At 49.9% G+C, this 25,000-nt stretch overlaps 1 protein-coding gene across 1 annotated transcript in view; it reads right to left on the bottom strand.

The window, feature by feature from the left end:
- Positions 1 to 20,998, bottom strand: part of PRKD2 (protein kinase D2) — a 33,126-nt gene extending 12,128 nt beyond the window's left edge. Inside the window, 10 exon segments of the mRNA XM_087727283.1 lie at positions 614 to 872; positions 1,401 to 1,478; positions 2,550 to 2,667; positions 3,502 to 3,652; positions 4,082 to 4,162; positions 4,421 to 4,622; positions 5,831 to 5,985; positions 8,070 to 8,201; positions 10,300 to 10,438; positions 20,655 to 20,998. Coding sequence (XP_087583409.1) covers positions 614 to 872; positions 1,401 to 1,478; positions 2,550 to 2,667; positions 3,502 to 3,652; positions 4,082 to 4,162; positions 4,421 to 4,622; positions 5,831 to 5,985; positions 8,070 to 8,201; positions 10,300 to 10,438; positions 20,655 to 20,846 — 1,507 coding nt within the window. The 5' untranslated portion in view covers positions 20,847 to 20,998.
- Positions 20,999 to 25,000: the final 4,002 nt, after the last annotated feature.

The raw sequence follows: 25,000 nt of genomic DNA, 5'->3' as shown, positions 1-25,000 counted from the left end.
ACTTCACACAACCTCTCACAACTTCACACCTCTCACAACCTCTCACAATCTCTCACAACTTCACACAACCTCTCACAACTTCACACAACCTCTCACAACTTCACACAATCTCTCACAACTTCACACAACCTCTCACAACTTCACACCTCTCACAACCTCTCACAATCTCTCACAACTTCACACAACCTCTCACAACTTCACACAATCTCTCACAATCTCTCACAACTTCACACAACCGCTCACAACCTCGCACATCCTCGCACAACCTCTGACAACTCACAACTTCAGACAACCTCTCACAACCTCTCACAACCTCATATATCCTTGCACAACCTCTCACAACTCACAACCTCTCACAACCTCGTGCCCTCGGCTTCCCCAAGGGAAGTCGATGGGGAAGCCAGCAGAGAAGTTTGCAAGCCACGGTCATGTGACTTTGTGCTTCCCGACCTCAAGGGATTCGCTTAACGTCCACACCAGCAACAGGGCCAGGGCCGTGCGCCCTGCCACTTTACAACTGCCTCCCTTGCAAATAGAGCTGCCGGACTCGACTGTGGTCGGTAAGCGAGGACCCCCTCCCTAGGCAAACGTTACCTGTTCAGGCGGTACTTACTATGGGGGGGCTGTCCCTGGGCAGCCGGCACCCCCTGCAGGACGACGGGCATGAGGGCTTGGCGAAGGGCCGTCTCCCAGGCCTTGGCGTGTTCCAGGCCATCCCCGGCATGCTGGGGGGCGCTGGGGGCGCCGTTCTCGCCCACGTAGTAGGTGGCGTTGGCGGTAATGATTTCAAAGCAGTGAGGGTTTGCGCCGGACGGCACGAGGGAGAAATCCTGAGCCGGCTCGACGGTTAAGATCTCCGACAAGGGGATTTCCTGGGAAGGAGAAAGGACAATCAGCCAGCCCTTCTTCTCCACGGCTACGTTCTCGCTTTACGGCCGCAACCCTTCAAAGTTACGTCAGACATCTCCCCCAAAAGGTGTTTATGGCCTGGTTCTGAAGTCCTGACCTCATATTTGGCTCATTCGCGGCTGTTCGGAGGGTCCGGTAAGGCTTACAACATTTTTTGCAACCCCAAAATATTTTTTTTATTTCCAGTTAGGGGCAAAAACACCACTAGCAAAGCAGGGGTTCGAGTGGAGGCTGTGGGGAATGCTTTTATCTGGCTCTGGGGAGGGGGTGGAGCAGATGACCTCAAGCGGCCCCCTCCTCGCTCTCTGGAATCCTCTATTTATTCGCCTCCTGGGCTGTGGGAGGTCAGCAGCTCCTAATCTGTTCGGTTTTTTCTCTACCAAAAGTTTTCAGCTGAGAGAAGAAACTCCACCTGCAGCCCCCCCCCCCCAATAAAGGGCCGACTCCCCACTTTTGCCCCGCTCCTGGAGACCCCGAGGAGGAAGGCCCACCTTGTAGTAGCGATTGCTACTGTTGTTCTGGAAGAGCGTGAGGCACTTGCTGTCCAGCCGCCAATAATGACGTTTTCTCTGCGAAGGGGGGAAAAATAGAAACTGTTTAGGGATTGGGGAGGGGCCGGAGGAGAGGAAGGGGCTTCTCTCGCGATGAAAGGCCCCCCTCTTTGCCCAGCCTTCTAATAAACGTGAAGATAGGTGGACTTCAACTCCCAGAATTTCCCTAGCTGTTGAACTGATAGATGGGTGGACTCCAATTCCCAGAATTCCCCAGCTAGCAAAAAAATTAAGATGTGTGGACTACAGCTCCCAGAATTCCCCAGTCAGCATGCTAGCAACCTTTAAGATATACGCACTACAACTCCCAGAATTCCTTAATCAGCATGCTAGCAAAATTGAAGGCCTATGAACTACATCTCCCAGAATTCCCCAGTCAGACTGCGGTTGAAACTGGAAGACGAGTGGACTTCAACTCCCAGAATCCACAGCATGCGAGCAACCTTTAAGATATACAGACTACAACTCCCAGAATTCCCTATAAACTCCCAGAATTCCCTATAAACTCCCAGAAGACCTATAAACTACATCTCCCAGAATTCCCCAGTCAGCCTGCTGTTGAAACTGGCAGACGAGTGGACTTCAACTCCCAGAATCCATAGTATGCGAGCAACCTTTAAGATATACAGACTACAACTCCCAGAATCCCCTATAAACTCCCAGAATTCCCTATAAACTCCCAGAAGACCTATAAACTACATCTCCCAGAATTCCCCAGTCAGCCTGCTGTTGAAACTGGCAGACGAGTGGACTTCAACTCCCAGAATCCATAGCATGCGAGCAACCTTTAAGATATACAGACTACAACTCCCAGAATCCCCTATAAACTCCCAGAATTCCCTATAAACTCCCAGAAGACCTATAAACTACATCTCCCAGAATTCCCCAGTCAGCCTGCTGTTGAAACTGGCAGACGAGTGGACTTCAACTCCCAGAATTCCCCATCTTTTTCAATCGCCAAGCTTGAGAACCTCCGCTCTAGAGCAAGGGGGGGGGTCTCCCAACTCGGCCCTTTGAAGACCTGTGGACTTGGGGCTCCCAGAACCCCCCAACCGCTGGGGAAGGGGAGAGCCCCTCCCTCTGGCTCACCAAGGGGTCCTTGTTGCTGAAATGCACCATCCAGCCTTCCTTCAGGGCCGTGCTCGACTTCCGCGTCGTCTGGCGGACGGACTGCACCACCCGCATCAGGGGGATGTACCCCATGGAGCTGAGAGGGGGGAGGGGGAAGAGGGGTGCACAGGTCAGCACGGTTGAGGGTCGCAGGGGGAAAAGAGGAGGGAGACTGACGCACACTCCTGTCCCGACATTCACAGCCCGTAATGAGTCACAAGCGGTTTGCGAAGAGTCCTACAGAAGTCTGCCAAAGTCTTTCAGGGTAAGGCTGATAAGCAACCCGCCTTTCTCTCCCTTGAAATGCTGCCAGAGACCGAATTGCCAATTAGCTTTGCAAAGCCAAAAGGAGCACAGAGTCAAACTGAAGTTCTCAGAGTTTGAACCGACCACAACGAACTAAGTTGCTTCCTGCAAAGGCTCACCTCCGTTTCCTCCTCTTTTATGTCTTATGGGAAGGGCCAATCAACTCCAAGCCTTACTCGCGAGTCGCCCCTTTTGTCTTAATTGTTCTAGCCTTCTGGCAGCTCTGCTCATGCGCACACTGAGAACAGGCTCCTCCTGTTCTTCTGCCTCGCTGATGATGTCGGACTCTGGAGGCAGCACATAACTCCCAGATAGCCCTGGACCCCTCTCTGCCTCCGACGCACAGCCCTCGTCCGAGCCTTCCCCGGACTCCAGGACTGGCCCAGGTTCCTCCCCAACCTCCTCATTGTCCGACTCTGCTGCCACTGGTGGACCACAACGACCCCCAGTGGGAAAAGTAGAGCCCCCAAGATGGGGAGGGACTCGCTGGAAGCCTGGAAAATCAGAATTACTGACGGCTACGAAACTGGGAGAAGAGGATTCGTTAATACAGGTAGTCCTCGACCTACGACCAGAATTGAGCCCCAGAGCCAAGAGGATGGCGCACCCGGGATCTCTGCCTCACCTTTGGGATTTCTGGAGACTCTCCACGTCTTCGTCCATGCGCAGATCGTTCTCTGAATGGGATCCGGGGATGATCCCGGAATCGTCGGACTCATCCATGAGCGAGTTCTTATCCGCCTCGCTGAGATCGCTCGATTCTTCCATCGGCATATCTGGGGGGAGGAGGAACAGGAATCCATGGAGGCAAATCCAACCCTTGACCCCAGGCGCATCAGGTTTCTAGTCCTCAAGGCTCAGGGATATCCAGTAATTGCCAGAGATCTACTAATCCTGAAGGGTTCCGGTCGCGGGTATCTCGAAACAGTCAAACGAGGGTACCAAAGAGGTGGTCCTCACCTTACGACCACGGTGGGACTAGGATTCCCTGTGCTAAGCAAGGCAGTGGAGGGCATCGTGCTCACCTTTATGACCTTTAAGCAAATCACGGCCGTTGTTAAGTGAATCGCGTGGTTAGAAACAGTGCCGGAAGGTCAGCTCCGCAACGTGCCCCCCTGCCTCTCCTGGAATAACCCCCCTCCCCCCTCGGCAAGAGCCTCTTCCCTCTTGCCCCACCTGCAGCACAAGAGGCCTGTGGAACTCACCACCACCATTAAAGGAGGCCTCTCCCAGGCAGTCGTTGGGCACACGGGTCGCACAGCGCTTGTGGCAGTTGAATTTGCAATCTGGAGGGGGAGTTTGGGGAGGGGAGAAAGAGAGAGTGGAAGCCATTTTTCAGCCCCCTCCCCAAAAGCCCACTTGCTTTCCCAGCCTCCACGGAAAAGGGGTGTAATGCCATCAGCCGCCAGCAGGGGGAGACCAGGAACAAAATGGGTGCTAGCTGTGTGCAAAGCCAGCCTCTGCCCTGGAAGGCTGGGAATATCTGGTAGCAGGGAGTTCCCCGTGCCCCCCCGCCCCCCGCGCGCGTGTGCTCCCCTCCTGACCTTTGCACTGGAGGCCCTGGCGGAAGAGGCCCTTCAGGAGCTTCTTGCAGAACTGGCAGACGGTGGGGCGGGTGTAGGAGTGGATGAGGAAGGTGTGGGGCACCTTCACCTTGGAGAGGAAGAGCTTGTCCAGCTCTATGGGGCGGCCGATGTAGGTGGAGGAGGTCAGGCGGCGGGGGAAGAGCTCCGTGGAACTCCGGCTCTGCGCCAGGGACGAAGCAGAAGGAGGGAAAGGGGATCAGAGGAGACAGAGAGGAGGGAGGGAGGGTGGGGAGAAAGAAGGAAAAGAAGGAGGGAGGGAGAAAGGAAAGAGAGAGAAAGGAAAGAAGGAAGAAAGGAAGGAAAAGAGGGAGGGAAGCAAGGAAAGGAAAAGAGGGAAGGAGGAAGGGAGGAAAGAAGGAGGGAAGGAGGGAGGGAGGAAAGAAAGAAGGAAGGATGGAGGGAGAGTGGGAGGAAAGAAGGAAAGAAGGAAAAGAGGGAAGAAGGGAAAGAGGATCAGGGCAGGGAGAGGAGAAGAGGGAGGGTGGAGAGAAAGGAAAGAAGGGAAAGAAGGAGGGAGGGAGAAAGGAAGGAAAGAGAGAGAAAGGAAAGAAGGAAGAAAGGAAGGAAAAGAGGGAGGGGAGCAAGGAAAAGAAAAGAGGGAAGGAGGAAGGGAGGAAAGAAGGAAGGAAGGAGGGAAGGAGGGTGGGAGGGAGGAAAGAAGGAAGGATGGAGGGAGAGTGGGAGGAAAGAAGGAAGGAAGGAAAAGAGGGAAGGAGGGAAGGATCAGGACAGGGAGAGGAGACAGAGAGGGTGGGGAGAAAGGAAAGAAGGAGAAAAAGGAGGGAGAGAGGGAGAGAGGAAGGAAAAGGGGGAGGGAGAGGAGCAAGGAAAGAAGGAAAAGAGGGAAGGAGGGAGGAAAGGAAGAAGGAAGGATGGAGGGAGGGTGGGAGGAAAGAAGGAAGGAAAAGAGGGAAGGAGGGAGGGAGGAAAGAAGGAAGGAAGGAGGGAAGGAGGGAGGGAGGAAAGAAGGAAGGAAGGAGGGAAGGATGGAGGGAGAGTGGGAGGAAAGAAGGAAGGAAGGAAAAGAGAGAGGGAGGGAGGAAGACGGTGAGGGAGAAGGGAGGGAGGAAAGAAGGAAAAGAGGAAAGGAAAAAAGGGAGGGAGAAAAGAAAGGAAAGGAGGGAGGGAGGAAAAGGAGTGAAGGAAGGGAGGGAGGGACGAAGGAAGAAGAGTTACTTTGGTGTGCCCCGAAACTGTTAGAAATTACTGAGTCATTAAAAAAGCCTGACACACCGATGAAGGAGAATTCATGCTCCGCCCCAGGCGCATCAGGTTTCTAGTCCTCAAGGCTCAGGAACAACCAGCAGAGCCGAAGCAAAGCTGCCTCGGGCCCAGTGGGTGGGTGGGGGGCAGGCAGGGCTGACTCACCAGTTCATCCGGGGTGCAAGGCAAGGATTCTGTGGTCGACAGCCGCAAGGACTGGGAGTTGACCAGCGAGGTGGACGAGAGGCGGCGTTTCCTGGCACTACTGCAGTTGTTGGGAATGCTGAAGGCGCAACGTTTGTGGTAGTTCAGGCCGCAACCTAAGGGGTGGAAGAGGAGAAAAAAAGTATTTCTTTAAATCATTACTTTAAATCAGTGTTTCTCAACCTTGGCCACTTGAAGATGTCCGGACTTCAACTCCCAGAATTCCCCAGCAGTGGTTAGGACAGTGTTTCTCAACCTTGTCCACTTGAAGTGGGAGTTGAAGTCCGGACATCTTCAAGTGGCCAAGGTTGAGAAACACTGATTTAAATGCTTCGCCAGTAAAGTTCTACTCCTCAACGGTTCAGTCTGCAGCCTGCGAGGGAATTCACAACAGCTCTGCAGGGTAGGCCAACGCTCAGTTTTAGTCTTTCTTGCCCTGGACAACTTTAAACCGGGTGTGGACTTCAATTCCCAGAATTCCCCAGCCAGGAATTCTGGGAGTTGAAGTCCACGCAACTTAAAGTTGGGCAGGTTGTCAAAATGACTCCACTTTATGCATCTTTACGCAGCGGAAATACACCAATGAGAGGAAGAGTGGGAAACAGAGGAGAGAAGAAAGATAGGAAGAGAGGGATAGGAGAGTAAATAAAGTAATATGATTGCACATGTATACTGTCTTCTCTTATTTTTTCTTTAAAACTAAGATATGTTGTATATTGATATGGAAGCATAAATACCATCAACATAGAATGGAGTTTGCTCAGGAGCTGAAATACACCAATGAGAGGAAGAGTGGGAAACAGAGGAGAGAAGAAAGATAGGAAGAGAAGGATAGGAGAGCGGGTAAGGGGGGAAGATGAGGAGGATAAGGAGGAGTGGAATGAAGAGAGAGGAGAAGGAGAAAGGAAGGGGAAGTAGAGTAGAAAAGGAGGATGGAGGGAAGAAAGGAGGTAGGAGAGAGGCAGAAGAAAGAGGTGTATTGAGAGCAGAAGAGCTAATGATGGGTTTTTATCTTTCTGGGCGTTGATGACAAGAGGAACTGATGTAATTACTACTTAATACAATAGGATATTTGCTATGTAATAGCATACATGTGATTATATGTTATGAAAATGGAAAATAAAAACTTTCTATGGATATGGAAGCATAAATACCATCAACATAGAATGGAGTTTGCTCAGAAGCTGAAATACACCAATGAGAGGAAGAGTGGGAGAACAGAGGAGAGAAGAAAGATAGGAAGAGAGGGATAGGAGAGAGGGTGAGGGGGGAAGATGAGGAGGAGAAGGAGGAGTGGAATGAAGAGAGAGGAGAAGGAGAAAGGAAGGGGAAGTAGAGTAGAAAAGGATGATGGAGGGAAGAAAGGAGGTAGGAGAGAGGTAGAAGAAAGAGGTGTATGGAGAGCAGAAGATCTAATATGTTGAGTATATTGATATGGAAGCATAAATCAACACAGAATGGAGTTTGCTCAGAAGCTGAAATACACCAATGAGAGGAAGAGTGGGAAACAGAGGAGAGAAGAAAGATAGGAAGAGAGGGATAGGAGAGAGGGGAAGGGGGGAAGATGAGGAGGATAGGGAGGAGTGGAATGAAGAGAGAGGAGAAGGAGAAAGGAAGGGGAAGTAGAGTAGGAAAGGAGGATGGAGGGAAGAAAGGAGGTAGGAGAGAGGCAGAAGAAAGAGGAGAGCAGAAGAGCTAATAATGGGTTTTTATCTTTCTGGGCGTTGATGATAAGAGGAACTGATGTAATTACTACTTAATACAATAGGATATTGGCTATGTAATAGTATACATGTGATTGTATGTTATGAAAATGGAAAATAAAAAAGTATATTTGAAAAAAAAATGACTCCACTTTATGCATCTCTCTCCGGCCTCCCTTTCCGATGTCCACACTCCGTTTCAAGACCCCGAAAAGACATTTTTTCCCACACGGAAAATAACAATAAAGACTTTTACAAGAAATAGTTTGCTCCTTCTCACTGCTATGTTTCTTTCCTCCAAGGAAAACAGGAAGATATTAGACCGCTATCCGACGGCCATCAGGAAAAAGGAATAAAAACCGTCTCTAACACTCCCTGTTCTCTGCGGTAGCTTTCTCCTTGCCCCACCCCATCCCCAAATAAACCCCTTTCTACAAGCCGGTCCCCAGTGCAAATCTAGCATTCTTCTAAGGAGAAAATCTGGGGGGGTTTCTTACCGTCACATTTGAGGCCTTGGCGGACCAAACCGAAAAGCATCTCTCCGCAGTGGTCGCAGAACGCCGGTGCCCGGTACGAGTGGACGTTGAGAGCGTGTGGACGGATCTGGAAGTCCTCGAAAGTAGCTGAGGCTGCAGAAAGAAAGAGAGAGAGAGAGAGAGAGAGAGTGAGAAACTGAGGGGAAGAAGGAGTATCCAAAGAATTTTCCTTTCGTTTTCCTTCTTTCCCCAACGTTTCATCTTTTATCTTCCTTTCCTTCCCTCCCTCCCTTCTTCTTTCCTTTCCCTCCCTCCCTCCTCCTTCTCCTTCTTTCCTTTTCTTCCTTCCTTCCTCCCCTCCCCTCCCTTCTCCTTCTTTCTCCTTTCCTTCCCTTTTTTCTTTCCTTCCTTCTTTCCCTCCTCTCCCTTCTCCTTCCCTCCTCCCTTCCCTTCAAGAAGCAAAACCTTTTGGTGAAGTTAGTGAGCCTCTTAATTTGCCGATCTCCAAATCTCAAATCAAGCCTCTTAAGCTAGCGGAAGACGAGATAAAGTAAGTACCATAGCTGCCTTATTTATATATATATATATATATATATATATGTATGTATGTATGTATGTATGTATGTATGTATGTATGTATGTATGTATGCATGCATTTATATATATATATATATATATATATATATATATATATATATATATATATATATATATATATATATATATATATATATATGTTTTTATTTGTGCTGATAAATAAATAAAGGAAGACTAGTATAGATCTATTTCAAGCTATTTAGCTCTCATCAGCTAGCCATATCCTTACTGGGATTCGAACCTGTGCTCTATTGCCTCCCAGGCAGGGAGTTAACCACCCAGGCAGGGAGTTAACCATTATCAGCACAAATAAAAACACAAATATAACAAAGGCAACAGTAAAAATATTGGGTTTCTGTCTGGATGGACTCTTGTGACGAGCCTAATGACAGAGAGTGGAAGTGTGACCTTCCTCCCACATTTGGGCATACCAGGGGTTGTGACTTTAAGTATATATATATATATATATATATATATATATATATAGTGTTTGTGCTGATAAATAAATAAATAAATAAATATATCTGTGTGTGTGTGTATATGTATATGTATATGATGTATATGTAGATGTATATGATGTATATGTATATGTTTTTTTATTTGTGCTGATAAATAAATAAAGGTAAATAATATATAATGTATATATATATATGTTTTTTTATTTGTGCTGATAAATAATTTATCAGCACAAATAAAAAAAACACAAATATAACAAAGGCAACAGTAAAAATATTGGGTTTCTGTCGTGATGGACTCTTGTGACGAGCCGATTGACAGATGATGGAAGCAGTTAGCTTCCTCCCATAATTGGGGCTTACCAGGGGTTGTGACACTAAATGAATGTATGTATGTGTGTGTGTGTGTGTGTGTGTGTGTGTGTATGTTATATTTATGCTGATAAATAAATGTGACTTTATATATATATATACATATACATATACATACATACATACATACATACATACATACATACATATACACACACATATACATATACATATATATACACATACATAGATGCATACTCGTATCCATATATATCCCTTGAATTTAGCTATTCTGGTGCAAACGATCGGATGTATAAAACTAACAGAAGGAGCCGGATTCACACAGCTTGTAAAGACAGAATTTTTTTTTAAAAAATGTACTCCAAATTAAAAGTAAGCAAGTTGAGCTGCTGATGCATTTACCTGATTGCTAAACTTGCTTTTCAATTAGGGAAGTTGAGAAACAGGAGGAGGAGAGGAAGAAGAGGAGGAAGAGGGAGGAGAAGGGATAGAGGAACAGATGGAGAAAAGAGAAGATAATAGCAATAGCAATAGCAGTTAGACTTATATACCGCTTCCTACGGCTTTCAGCCCTCTCTAAGCGATTTACAGAGTCAGCATATCGCCCCCAACAACAATCTGGGTCCTCATTTTACCCACCTCGGAAGGATGGAAGGCTGAGTCAACCTTTGAGCCGGTGAGATTTGAACCGCCGAACTGCAGAACTGCAGTCAGCTGAAGTAGCCTGCAGTGCTGCATTTAACCACTGCGCCACCTCGGATAAGGACTGTGAGGTCCTTGGTGCTCTCTGGCTTCCTCGCAGGCGTCTCGTGACCCAACTAGGGAACGTCATCAGTTCACCGCCTTCCCTAACTGAGGCACTTTACCTGAGAGAACCACTTCCACCAGCTCACCCTCCTGAATGTCGGAGGCGGCTCGGACCAGCTGTAAAATGTTGGCTGTTGAAGAGTCATGTTTGAACAGCAGGATTTTATCGTAGAGGCCATAAAATCCGCATTCAGGAAACTGCAAAAGAGAAAAGCCAGCGTGGGTCAGATAAGCGAGGCTGGAAAAAAAAACCCTGCAAAAATCAGAATTTTGGTACCAGGGAAAGGCAGGAGGCACACGGCTCAAATGGGTCAAGGGGTTTATTTTTGGGGTGGGTGGGTGGGAAATACAGCCTTGCACCTTCTCTGGCTTTATAGACAGTCCTCATTTAGCAACTACAATCGGCAACTTGGTCACTAAATAAATCAGTTGCTAAGGGAAGCCGCGACTGTGCTTAGGAAGAAACTTGAGAGTCCCTTTGCTTTACGAACCTGTGAAAGTTGTAAATGAGGCAGTGGCTAAACCAGGACTAACTAGGGAGACCCCCCTAGATCCCCAAAATCTTTGGGGGAACACCCTGGAAAATCTGGAGTGTCACAGTTATGGGGGGGGTGTCTCCCGAAATTCTACCTAATCTACATAATTCTACCTAATCAAAATATAATTATACACAATCAAAATAATCAAAATATTATGTTGACAAGACTGTCAAAATAATCCATATTTATTTATCAGGGAGGACCAGAGGTCTGTGTACATCCCAGGTGGACAATTATGGCTCCTTGGTGAACCGGGAACTACAACTCCCAGAATTCATGGCTGGGGGATTCTGGGAGTTGAAGTCCACAAATTACTATCGAAGTAGCCCTTGACTTGTGACCATAATGAAGGCCAACATTTCTTTTACTAAGACAGTGTTTCTCAACCTTGGCAACTTGAAGATGTCTGGACTTCAACTCCCAGAATTCCCCAGCAGTGGTTAGGACAGTGTTTCTCAACCTTGGCAACTTGAAGATGTCCGGACTTCAACTCCCAGAATTCCCCAGCCAGCATTCGCTGGCTGGGGAATTCTGGGAGTTGAAGTCCGGACATCTTCAAGTTGCCAAGGTTGAGAAACACTGTACTAAGAGACTCCGTTGCTAAGCGAGTTTTGGCCTACCCTAGTATGGCCTTTCTTGAGACAGCGGTTCACTTAGTGACCTTGCTGGTCGGAAGGTCGCAAAAGTGGATCACGTGACCCTTGGAGTCCGTGGCCACGTGTGTCAACTCTGACCGTGTGATCAGCACACGGAGCAGTCACAAGTCCAAAAAAGTCATCGTAAGTCTCTCTCTTTTTCAACGTCGCCATAACTTCATGTGGATGGTTATAAGTCGAGGACTGCCTGTTGTTGCCCATCCCAGGTGCCTTCTCGGGAAGACGCCAGCCGAAAAAATACGAAGCACCTGCCATCCAATTGGGGCTTTGGGTTTTTTGAACCTTCCTCCCCCCCCCCTGTCCTCCGCCCCCCCCTTGAAGTCAGGGAGGGAGAGAAATCCCCCCCTGCAGGGGAGGGAAAGGACTTCCTTCTCCCTCGGGCACTCGGGCAGAAACCAAGAGGCAGGGGGGGGCCCTTTGTGGCGCTGCCAACTTGGCACATATTTTGCAGGAGGCTTTCCAAAAATGCAGACCGGCAACCGTGGGCCTGGGGGGGGGAGAGGGGAGAGGGAGGGCAGGCCGAGGGGTGAGTTCGAATCTGGAGGGTTCTGGGGAAGCAGGCAGGCAGGCAGGCGGGGGCCCGAGGGCTGCACAGGAAGCCGACGTGTTCCAGGCAGGTAGGCGAGGCGGGGCGGCCATGCGAGGCCTCCTGGCACCAACGGTTATGCAAATCTGGGCTGTGATTTTGGAAGGGCTGATCCGGCTGATTCCCCGCATTCCTCTGCACGACAGATTGGGCCCGAGGGCTTTTCTCCTTTTTCCTCTTCCTTCCTTCCCTCTTTTCTTTCATTCTTGCTTGCTTTCCCTTCTTTCTTTCTATTTCTTTTCTTCCTTCCCCCTTTTTTCTCTCTTTTTTTCATTCTTGCTTTTCTTTCTTTCTCTTTTTCTTTCCTTTTTCTTCCTCTCCTTCCTTCCACTCTTCTTTCTGTTCTCTTTTCTTTCATTCTTTTCCTTCCTTCTTTCTTTTCTTTCATTCTTGCTTGCTTTCCCTTCTTTCTTTCTATTTCTTTCTTTTCTTCCTTCCCCCTTTTTTCTCTTTTTTTCATTCTTGCTTGCTTTTCTTTCTTTTTCTTTCTCTCCTTTTTCTATATTTCCTTCCTTCCTCTCTTCTTTCTCTTCTCTTTCATTCTTTTCCTTCCTTCTTTCTTTTCTTTCATTCTTGCTTGCTTTCCCTTCTTTCTTTCTATTTCTTTTTTTCTTCCTTCCCCCTTTTTTCTCTTTTTTTCATTCTTGCTTGCTTTTCTTTCTTTCTCTTTCTTTCTTTCCTTTTTCTTTCTCTCCTTCCTTCCACTCTTCTTTCTGTTCTCTTTTCTTTCATTCTTTTCCTTCCTTCTTTCTTTTCTTTCATTCTCTTCCTTCCTTTTTCCTTCTTATTTTTCCTTCCTTCCCTCCCTCCCTTCTTTCTTTCTCCATCACTCAAGATTTACAAGAAGAGTTTGAACATCCTTTTATCCAGAATAATATAGGATCTCCTGCTTGAGGAGGGGTTGGACTAGAAGACCTCCAAGGCTCCTTCCAACTCTGTTATTCCCAGTCCGTCCGTCCTTCCTTCCTTCCTTCCTTCCTTCCTTCCTTCCTTCCTTCCTTCCTTCCTTCCTTCCTTCCTTCTTTCCTTTCTTTCTTTCTTTCTTTCTTTCTCTTTTTTTCCTTTCCTTCCTTCCTTCCTTTCTTTCTTTCTTTCCTTTCTTTCTTTTTCTTTCTTTCTTTCTCTCTCTCTTTTCTTTCTTTCTTTTCTTTCTTTCTTTTCTTTCTTTCTTTCTTCCGCACACACACACACACATACGACACCAACAGCACCACATCCTTCTTAGCCCACTACCCCTCCCCAATCTCCATCGCTCCACCCTGCAGTCTTCCACACAATGTATTGCCATCAGAAACGCCAACAGCAAGCCCTTGGGGGGTGGGATTCTCCCTCCCCCCCCCCGCCCAAGCTAGGACAGAGCTCATGGAGGGAAGGAAGAGGGGAGCTCCAGACCCTGTTGTGATCATAAACCATCCCTTGTTTTAAAGTGGGGGTGAGCCCACCGTTCTCAGCAGAACCCCCTCTCTGGAGTCTCACCCAGTCCAAAGAAGGCAGCTATAATCCCTTACAGTGGTTCCCAAACTTAAATGTTAAATGTTCTAGAACAGTGTTTCTCAACCTTGGCCACTTGAAGATGTCCGGACTTCAACTCCCAGAATTCCCCAGCCAGCATTCGCTGGCTGGGGAATTCTGGGAGTTGAAGTCCGGACATCTTCAAGTTGCCAAGCTTGAGAAACACTGTCCTAACCACTGCTGGGGAATTCTGGGAGTTGAAGTCCACACGTCTTAAAGTTGCCAAGTTTGAGAATCACTGCCTTATGAGCTTACAGGGGAGTAAATCACAACAGCACTGAATTGCTGTAAGCTCCAAAGACCACCGGATACGAGATGGGCGGCAAATAAATTTTTATAAGCCAATAAATAAATAAAAAGTAAGCGCATTTGAATCCCGCCGAGCTTCTCCTGAGGAATGGCATAATTCCTTGAGGATTTTGCTGCAAAATGTGTCATTTACCACGGCCCCTTCCCCAGGCAAGGTGGCCCTGTGCCTGACGTCCCGAGAAAGGCTTAAGAAAACTTTCCCTTCCTGCCAAGATCCCATTTCCTCCCCCTCCTCTTTCGCACTGCACCCCCCCCAGGGCCCATTTTCTGCCAGGGGTGGGAGAAGCGCCAGCAAAGCACCCTGGGAATTGGAGTCCCCACACATCTCCGGGCACGAAACGCCATTTGGAGACGGGGCAGCCTCACCTCTGCCTCTGAAATCTAATCCTCCCCTCCTTGGAAATGCCACAAACTTCTCAGCTCGGATTGGGGGGGGGCCCTCAGGGTCTCCTCTCTTCTTGCACCAACCCCCTTCCCTCCACCACTGCCCAGCATTCAAACCCGAGTCAAACAAAAATCAACTTATAAAACTAAGTTTAAGGTCAGCTAAAACCAGGCTGAGTGAAAGGGGGAGAGGGCGTGGGGGAGAGAAATGCCAGTGGCTCACCCAGCTGGCACCAGCGAGGCTGGACAGCAAGGAGGGAGCAGACCTGGAAAAACACCCAGAGGTTGCACAAATGCCAGTCTTCTTGGGGGGGGGCTGTTCCCTCCGATTGTGGGATTGCATCAGGGCTGTTGGGGGGGGGGGGGAAGCCAGACCCCTGCCTGCCTTCCCCACCTTCCTAAGGACTATTTGGGGCTTCGGAGAGGTTATGGAACAAGGGATCCCCCGTCTGTAGTTCTGCCAGATGTTGGAAGACACCCCATAGAGGGGAAAAAATAAAAAAAAAACACACAAAATGCGCGCTTTCCTATCCGTTTCCAGCCTTTCCCAAAGGCAACAGCTGGCAAGCAGATGTGCAGCCAGGAAAACCACCAGGAATGCAGGCGTGGGCCAGTTCTCTGCCCTTTTAACATGGGGCGTTTCCAAGGTAGACTGCCTCTCAACGTGGAGGATCGCCGGAATTAAAACGGGGACTCCTCCCCGAGCAGGTTGAAAGCTTGACATTTTGCAAAGCAGCTGATAGAATTTGGGGTTTTTAAGGATGTTTTTTTTTCTCTCTCCCGTTTGGTCCCTTGAAGAGAAGTGGACATCAGCTCCCCAGAATTCTCCTGCTGGCTGGGGAATTCTGTGAGCTGAAAGTCCCACTTCTCTTCGAGTGCCTTACGGCTTTCCCCACGCTGTCAGAAATGAGATTATTTGCCCACACCTAAAAAGGGCCTTGATCAAACTATTCCATTCACCCAAATGCACTGAAGCCTAAAATTAAATTAAAAAAAAAACAGGGGTACCAGCAGAGTGAAATAAAGTGAATTCACCCACTTTACGGACTATCCCGAAAACAGAAAGAGGCCTATTCTTCGGAATACGTAGATCCCCCCCAAATAAAAACCCACGTCTTACTTGTCAACGCGTGGGACCTGGTCACACTTTATCTAAACTTTTTAGTGTATCGTCCCACAGTGGGTACCCGCTTCACATAGCAATAGCAATAGCAGTTAGACCTTATATACCGCTTCATAGGGCTTTCAGCCCTCTCTAAGCGGTTTACAGAGTCAGCATATCACCCCCACAATCTGGGTCCTCATTTCACCCACCTTGGAAGGATGGAAGGCTGAGTCAACCCTGAGCCGGTGAGATTTGAACAGCTGAACTGCTGAACTGCAGTCAGCTGAAGTAGCCTGCAGTGCTGCATTTAACCACTGCGCCACCTCGGCTCCTCATTTCCACATTTCCTACTCGAGCAGCGGGGGGGGGGGGGGGGGAGGGAGGGCTGGACTAGAAGACCTCCAAGGTCCCTTCCAATTCTGTTGTTTTTAACCCAGAGATCAGATCCCACTTCGTCCCTTCGAGAAGTCAACACCTTCTAACAAATTTGCTCGTCCACTTAAGCCTGACACACACACACACACACACACACACACACACACACACACACACACACACACACAACACACACACACACAGAGATTTCCTGTCTCCTGTTCAGCCGGAATAAATACCCAACTGAGGTCAGAGGCTTTTCAGCCCCGGTCAAAACGGATGTTTGGCCAACCATTTCTCAGCCCAGTCGGTCATTTTACAGGGAGTCCTCGACCTACGACCGGAATCGGGACCGCATTGCCATCACTAAGATGGCCGTTGAGTGAGGCGTGCCCAATTTTACGATTTTTTGCCGCAGTTGCTAAGTAAAATATGTGAAGCATTAAGTGAAAATGAGCCAGTTGCCAAGTGTCCAAATTTTGATCGCTTGACTACTGTCGCCGTAACTTCGGTCACTAAAACAAACGGTTGTAAGTTGAGGACTTCCTGCAAATAGCAGTTTAGACAAGTGGCCTGAACCTCTTCTTGAAAGCCTACAGTGATGAAGCACCCACAAGTTCTGGTGGCAGGCTGTTCCACTGGTGAATTGTTTTCCCTGTCAGGAAATTCCTCCTCAGTTCTAAGTTGCTTCTCTCCTTGATTAGTTTCCACCCATTGCTTCTTGTTCTGCCCTTGGAGAATAGCTTGACTCCCTCTTCTTTGTGGCAGCCCCTGAGATACTGGAAGACTGCTATCATGTCACCCCTAGTCCTTCTTTTCATCAAACTATACATACCCAGTTCCTGCAACCGTTCTTCCTATAATAAGTTTATTTCTGGTCTCAATTGTAGCTGTAAGTCGAACAGTAGCAGAGTAACAACGTTGGAAGGGACCTTGGAGGTCTTCTAGTCCAACCCCCCGCACAAGCAAGAAGCCTCATACCATTTCAGACAAACGCCCGTCCAATCTCTTCTTAAAAGCCTCCAGGGATAGCCTCACACCCCCCAACTTCTGGAAGGAAGCCGTCCCATCGATTAAATGTTCTAGGACAGTGTTTCTCAACCTTGGCCACTTGAAGATGTCTGGACTTCAACTCCCAGAATTCCCAGCCAGCATTCGCTGGCTGGGGAATTCTGGGAGTTGAAGTCTGGACATCTTCAAGTTGCCAAGCTTGAGAAACACTGTCCTAACCACTGCTGGGGAATTCTGGGAGTTGAAGTCCGGACATCTTCAAGTTGCCAAGGTTGAGAAACACTGTTCTAGGATTATAGAATAACAGAATCACAGAGTCGGGAGGGACCTTGGAGGCCTTCTAGTCCATCCCCTACTCTAGGAGGGAGACCCTAGACCCATTTCAGAACCAACAGTTCCCCAATCTCTTCTTTAAGACCTCCAGGGATGGAGCTCCCACAACGTCCAGAGGGAAGCAGTCCCACCGGTTAATTGTTCTCACTGTCTGGAAATACCCTTAGTTCCAGGTGGATTCGATTCCATCCATTGCTGGGAGCTCTTTAAATACGATAAACGCCTAAAATCAAACACTTTTGGGCTACTCAGAAGCCGGGGGGTGTTGGGGGGGGGGAGGAGAAAGGAATACCACCGAAGGGCCCCTCTTCGCCATCCAGCGTTCCTTCTGTCTGCAGCAGCAGCAACGGATATAGGAGGGGTGTGTGGCTTCCATCCGGGAGAAGCCCCCACAGATTATCGCTCTCCAAAAACAGGGGGGACCGTTTCCCTTTCCTGTCGAGCAAGAGAGCCGGGCGGCGAGGGCCCAGCTGCCGTTTCCGCTCCTTTGCTGTCACATTAAAAGCCTCGCTCAGCAGCACCATCCCTTGTGCAGAGAGGTGGCCGCTGTGTGTGTGTGTCTGTGTGTCTCTCTCTCTCTCCAGCCGGCTCCGAGTTCAAATTCAGCACCCGCCAGGGAGGTTTTTCTGCACCGGCTTCTCTCCCATGCCCTAAACCCTATGGACCCCACCCCTGCTGCTCCCCAGAATCCAAGCAAGATCCCTCCCGCCCCCCCCCCCACCACCTCGAAAGCGGCACCTGCAAAAATGCAAACTGCATTGCGCGCCAGGAATTCTGCAAGCCGCCACTGCAACGCAACGTGGCAGCGTGGGGGGGGGGAAAAATGTTTCTTTTCTTTTCTTCTAAGTCAGCGTCGCAATTCTTTGGTTCTTTTGCCCTGTTTTCATTTCGGGGGGGGGGGGAGTTTCCCGGCCCTCGGTTTTATTTTCCCCTGTGGCTTCTTGAAGTCTATGCTTATCTCCCCGTTGTGGTTCAGGAGGGGCTGCCATATTTGTATACGTTCCAAACCCCCCCCCTTCCCATAAACTCACATTTTTCAAACTGGGCTTCACTTGAGTTGAAAGCAAAACCAAGTTTGAAAAACAGACTATAAACCAAGTGTTTCTCAACCTTGGCAACTTGAAGATGCTCGGACTTCAACTCCCAGAATTCCCCAGCAGTGGTTAGGACAGTGTTTCTCAACTTGGCAACTTGAATTCTGGGAGTTGAAGTCCAGGCATCTTCAAGTTGCCAAGGTTGAGAAACACTGCTATAAACCATTGTTTCCAAATAAACTGGGGGGCATCTTGGCTTAAAAACCAGAGGTGGTTTAGACCAAGGGTATCCAAACTTGGGAACTTTTAAGACTTTTGTGGACTTCAACTCCCAGAATTCCCCAGCCAGCCGTGCTTATTTGCTCCCCCCACCCCACCCCATATCCCTATTATGAAAATGAATGAAACCAGCCCTGAATGCACTGAGCTTTTGATATCCCTGCTGTGCTGGCTGGGGAATTCTGGGAGTTGAAGTCCACAAGTCTTAAAGTTCCCAGGTCTTAAAGTTCCCACGGCTGGCTGGGGAATTCTGGGAGTTGAAGTCCAGAAGTCTTAAAAGTTCCCAAGTTTGGGCACCCTGGTCTAAGGTCTCCTACTTGAGCAGGGGGCTGGACTAGAAGACCTCCAAGGTCCCTTCCAACTCTTGTTATTCTGTCTGCGGAATCCAAACCATTGTAGAGGCGGTGGTGGGGTGGGGTCACATGCTTTATCTAGCATGACAAATTTTAACTCCCCTCCTCTTTCTTTCTGCAAACAAGTCAGACCTTAAGAAATGTTTGGAGGATTATGGGTTCTGGAATTCCACATTTTTTTGCAGGATATTTGATATCGAGAGGGCATTTGGTCCCGTGGTTAAGGAACCAGCCTAGGGAGAGGGAGGCCGTGAGTTCTAGTCCTGCCTTAGGCATGAAAGTCAGCAGGGGAACCTTGGGCCAATCCCAGGAGGTGGCGAGTTCTAGTTTTGCCTTAGGTAATGAAAGCTGGCTGGGTGACCATGGGCGAATCCCCAGGAGACAGTGAGTTCTAGTCCTACCTTAGGCCTCAAAGTGGGTGACTTTGGGCCAGCCCCCTTTCCCTCTTAGCTCAACCCACCTCACAAGGTTGTTGTTGTGGGAAAAACAGGAAGAGGAAGGAAGGTGTGTTGGATAGGTTCACCACCTTGAATTATTTGGAAGAATAATACAATACAATAGCAGAGTTGGGAGGGACCTTGGAGGTCTTCTAGTCCAACCCCCTGCCTAGGCAGGAAACCCTATACCGTTTCAGACAGATGGCTATCCAACATCTTCTTAAAGACTTCCAGTGTTGGGCATTCGCAACTTCTGGAGGCAACTTCTGTTCCACTGATTAATTGTTATAACTGTCAGGAAATTATTCCTCAGTTCTAAGTTGCTTCTCTCCTTGATTAGTTTCCACCCATTGCTTCTTGTTCTGCCCTCAGATGCTTTGGAGAATAGTTTGACTCCCTCTTCTTTGGGGCAACCCCTGAGATATCAGAAGACTGCTATCATGTCTCCCCTGGTCCTTCTTTTCATTAAACTAGACATACCCAGTTCCTGCAACCGGTTCTTCGTATGTTTTAGCCTCCAGTCCCCTAATCCTCTTTCTTGCTCTTCTCTGCACTCTTTCTAGAGTCTCAACATCTTTTCTATATCGTGGCGACCAAAACTGGATGCCGTATTCCAAGTAATAAAGGTAGGTCCATCTGTCCGGCTCTAACCTGGCCCCTTTACTCAACTGCTTCTCTCTCTCTCTTCTTAATTTCGGGTGTATTTTGCTTTTTCCTTCCCCCCCCTCCCCCAACCAAGGCCCTGACCCGGAGACTTTCCGTGCATTCCTGCCCCTTTGACCTGCCCCTCACCTGCCCAGGTGAGTTGAGCTGGGCTAGCAAGGACCCAGAACCGGTTTTCCTCCTCCTGGCTCCCTTCCCTCTCCCAAGCCAAGAAGCCCCCGGCCCAAAGGCCTCCGTGGGCAACTCAAGGAGGGCAGGTTGTGTGTCCAGCAACACACCTGTCCCAAAGGTGTTTCTCCTCCTCCTCCTCCTCCCCAAAAGGCCACTTGGGACTTTTCTCATTTTTTTGAGAAGTGAACTGAGAAAAGTTTTCAAAGGGAAAAAAAAACTCATTTGCCTTTTTTTTGGGGGGGGGAGAAAAGCCAGGAGCACCTTGGCCCACAAGCATCACCTGGAAGCTCTCCCTGGACTCACCTGTGCAACACACCTAGGCGGCCAAAGGGCAGCGGGGGCGGGCCAGCCCCAGGCTCCCCGGACGGCTCTCTCTAGCCTCCGCCCGCCCTACAGCGCTGCGGAGCCCGGGAACGGCCAGGGGCAGAAGCCGCGGAGCGACCCCACGCCGGGACCCCAGCCGACGGGGCTCCGAACTCCCGGAGCTGGCTGCCCGGAAAACCTGCCCGCCGCCCCCGGCTTCTCCGGATCTCGCTCCTTCCCACCGCCACCCCGCGAGGGATCAGGGAGTCCAGAGACGCCGGCTTCCTGCCTTGCTCTCCTGGTGGTCCCTTTCCCCCACCACCCCCGCCTCCCCTTCCCCCGCGAGACGCCCCCCCCCCCGCACCTTCTGGTCCACGATGGAGCAGGCCAGCTGTTTGACGTGGGCGAGGTCGCAGGCGGCGGGCAGCAGGACGTACTCGCGGGTCAGCCCGATCTGCAGCTGGAAGGAGACCCCCGCGGGGCTGGCCGGGGAGGCGGCCGGCTGGATGGGCTCGGGGGCGCCCACGGGCGCGGGGGCGGCGGGCAGGGACGCCATCCAGACGTCCGCGGGCTCCTCGGATGCCTTCCCCGCCGTCTCTCTCTCTCTCTGTCCCACGCGGGAAAGCCCGCCGGCGTCTCTGCAGCCCCCGGGACGCGTCTCCGTGGAAGCGGCAGCAGCGTCCGCCCCGCCGGACAAACTTTTCTCGCCCCCCCGCTCGCTTCTTTCCCCGAGGAGGAAGTGCGTGGAGTGACACGCGGCGCGGCCAATGGGCAGCCCCCGGGATGAAGTCACGGAGCCCGCCCCGTCGCTCCCGAGTGGAGCCGGAACGAGCCGAAGAGCCCGCGGGGAGGAAGCGGAGCCGCCGGGGGTCCCGCGGGGGTCCCCGGGGTGGCGATTGCAAGCGGCCGGGTTGCAAGAAGAGGCTGCCCCTCCCCGCTTACCAGCCCTTGCCTGCGTCCAGCACCTGGAGGCCGGGCCTGCGAGCATGTGCAGAGTGCACTTCCTCGGCGCCTACGGGCATGTGCAGAGTGCGCGAACCCCCAGCCCGTCCTGGTTGGGAATAGCAGGCGCCGTCGAGCAATTGCAAGGAAGGAAGGAAGGGAGGGAGGGAGGGAGGGAGGGAGGGAGGAAGGAAGGAAGGAAGGAAGGAAGAGAGGGAGGAAGGGAGGAGATAAGGAAGGAAGGAAGAGAGGGAGGAAGGGAGGAGATAAGGAAGGAAGGAAGGAAAAGGAAGGAAGAGGGGGAGGAAGGGAGGAGATAAGGAAGGAAGGAAGGAAGGAAAAGGAAGGAAGAGAGGGAGGAAGGGAGGAGATAAGGAGGAAGGAAGGAAGGAAGAGAGGGAGGAAGGGAGGAGATAAGGAAGGAAGGAAGGAAGGAAAAGGAAGGAGAGGGGGAGGAAGGGAGGAGATAAGGAAGGAAGAAGGAAAAGGAAGGAAGAGAGGGAGGAAGGGAGGAGATAAGGAAGGAAGGAAGGAAAAGGAAGGAAGAGAGGGAGGAAGGGAGGAGATAAGGAAGGAAGGAAAAGGAAGGAAAAGAGGAAGGAAGGGAGGAGATAAAGAGCGGGACTGAGCTCCTTTTGGAAACACACAACACAACACAACGCAAACCCAGTCTTTTGCTTCCCATTGCCCAACCAGAAGCCCGCTTTCTGCCCGCGATCGGGTCGTTGATCGGCTGCCAAACCTCCCTTGCAAGCATTCACACAGTTGTGTCTCTTGGCCGCGTCGTGGCAAGAAATTGGGCTTTGTTTGAATGATTTTAAATTTTTATTTCTCATACACACCTTCCCAAACATAGGATCTCATAACTCTCATGATGATAATGTGTTTACCTTTTCACATTTATAACAATGTTAATGTGTTTACCTTTTCACACAAATAACAATGTTTCCTCCTCCTCCTCAAGTTAAAAATATCATCGAGGTTGCTTCCTCCCCCTTCCTCTTCCCCGTCCCTCCCCTCTTCTCCCTTTCCTCCCCTCTCTCCTACTCTTATCGCTTCTTCCTCTCCTTTTCCCTGGATTTGCATAACAATCTTAAATTCCTTCTCTGCGATTTGTTTTCCATTTTAATAATTACACATGGTTTGGTTTGGTTTATTGGATTTATATGCCGCCCTTCTCCCAAGGATTCAGGGTGGCGTACAACATTAAATAAACACATAGTACAAAAGTTTTAAAAAAATTAAATTAAAATTAAAAAGGATGTGGCATCCTTTAAAGCAGTATTTCTCAACCTTGGCAACTTGAAGATGTCTGGACTTCAACTCCCAGAATTCCCCAGCAGTGGTTAGGACAGTGTTTCTCAACCTTGGCAACTTGAAGATGTCCGGACTTCAACTCCCAGAATTCCCCAGCCAGCATTCGCTGGCTGGGGAATTCTGGGAGTTGAAGTTCAGACATCTTCAAGTTGCCAAGGTTGAGAAACACTGCTTTAAACATATATACGCACATATATACATACATATGTTGCTCCATTTGACAGGAGAGCAGGGGGGGAGAGGGCATTTGAGGGCTAAGAGTCCCCTCCCCATCTCATCTGGATGTACTGGTCCCCCCATCTCCCATAGCCCTGTTAGCAAAGCACTGTGGGATCTGTAGTAGCAACCCATCTTTGCACTAATCCGCGAAGGAAAATCGCTGGAGGGTGAGATAGGGACTGTATCACTTTAATTGATTGGTTTGATTGATCGGTTGATCCCTGGCTCTTCTTGAGCCGCTTGGAATGTCTTGGCGGAGGAGAGATCTGGCGAATGACTTGGAGCCTTGCAGGCCAATCGAAATCCAAAGGGAGGGTGCGATGATAATAATAATAATCTGCTCTCTCTGGCTCTTCTTCCCGGAATGAAAGCCTTGAGTCATCCAACAGGTGTCGGAATTCAGGTGTGGCCTTTTAGTAACAGGGAGACCCAGGCTCCCCCCCTCTCATCAAATCCCCGGGAGGCTTTGGGGACCCTAACTCTGGACTTACTCTAAGGCTGGACTGCTAGGGGGGTTCTGGGAGTTGGAGTCCGTCCATCTTTCTTTCAGTTTGGGGCACCTTCTGTTAAAAAAAAACAAAGTTTGGTCCAAAACTCGACTCAGTTTGGTCTCATGCTTAGGCCACAGACAAGAAACCTGGTGATGGTGAGTTGTAGTTCCGCATTAGGCAGGAAAAAGCTGGCTGGGTGACTTCGGGCCAAATCAACAGGAGACGGTGAGTTCTAGTCCCACCGTAGCGATGAAAGCTGGCTGGGTGACTTCGGGCCAATTAACAGGAGACCACGAGTTCTAGTGCCGCCTTAGGCAAGAAAGCTGGCTGGGTGACTTCGGGCCAAATCACCAGGAGGCTGGGAGTTCTAGTCCCATTTTAGGCATGAAAGCTGGTTTAGGTGACTGGGCCAAATCACCAGGAGGCTGGGAGTTCTAGTCCCATTTTCGGCATGAAAGCTGGTTTAGGTGACTTCGGACCCATCACCAGGCGTTGGTGAGTTCTAGTCCCTCATTAAGCAATGAATGATAGCTGGGTGATTTTGGACCAATCACCAGGAGGCTGGGAGTTCTAGTCCCGCCGTAGCCACAAAAGCCAGCTGGATGACTTTGGGCCATTCCCTCCCCCCCCCTCTCAGCCTAACCTACCTCATAAGGTTGTTGTTGTTGTGGGAAAAAGAGGAGGAGGAAGATGTGCTGGAGGCGTTCGCTGCCTGGAGTTATTTGTAAAAGGAGCAAAAGTGAGATACAACTCCATGGATCGATTTGGACGGCCTTTCTTTGCAAACCCCCCCCCCCCCCGTGTTTCTTAGCCTCGGTCCTTCTCCTCCTCCAAGGCTGCCGGCCTCATGATAGAGCACACACACACACACACACAATAGCTGCAGCCGCCAGATATCCGAGTGCTGTTGCTGGAAGTTAAGGAGGGGCAGCTTGGCTCTCTCTTCCTGTCTGCTTTGGCAGAAACATCCTGCTTGGAAAAGCTGCCCGGGTTATGCCCCTCGGCGGCGCGGTTCCCACAGCCTGGAATGCCAGCCTGCGTGCCAGTCCTGGGTGTGAATCATCTCCTTCCCGGGAGCCTTGTTTTTACGTCACGAAAAAGCGATCCATAAAACCTAACTAGTCCTTAGACTTATGACTTAAGTTTGATCCTGTGGCTGCAGTGGTGCTACGGTGGTCGTAAGTGCAAGTCACTTGTGTAACTTGGATGAACCGCTAAGCAAATGAGCGACTTAGGACTGCTTTTCACACTTAACGACCACTCCAGTATCCCCGTGGTCACGTGATCGAAATTCAGAAGCTTGGCAACTGGCATGTACTTATGACGGTTTCAACGCCCTGAAGGTCATTACGAGCTTCCAGCAAGCCAATTCAATGGGGAAGCCGGATTCATTGACTAACTTAACCACTGCAGGGATTCGCTTAACGACGGTGGCCGGAACAGTCGTAAAATGGGGCAAAAGTCACTCAGCAGCCGTTTCCCTTAACCGCCGAAAGTTTGAGGGCTCAATCGCGGCCTACCTGTGTTCTCTGCGTAGGCTCAGAAATGGGGTGGTGCCGTGGGAAAATTTGAATCCCGGTCCCCATTAAGCCAGCTATCCTGTAACCCAGTGTTTCTCAACCTTGGCAACTTGAAGATGTCTGGACTTCAACTCCCAGAATTCCCCAGCCAGCATTCGCTGGCTGGGGTATTCTGGGAGTTGAAGTCCAGACGTCTTCAAGTTGCCAAGGTTGAGAAACAC

This window comes from Thamnophis sirtalis, unplaced genomic scaffold (assembly GCF_051295495.1).
Source record: "Thamnophis sirtalis isolate CommonGarterSnake01/CBP01778 unplaced genomic scaffold, rThaSir2_p1.2 scaffold_13, whole genome shotgun sequence".
NCBI lineage: Eukaryota > Metazoa > Chordata > Lepidosauria > Squamata > Natricidae > Thamnophis > Thamnophis sirtalis.
Note: the sequence above shows the minus strand (reverse complement) of the source record. Positions and strands in the feature narration are given on the sequence as shown.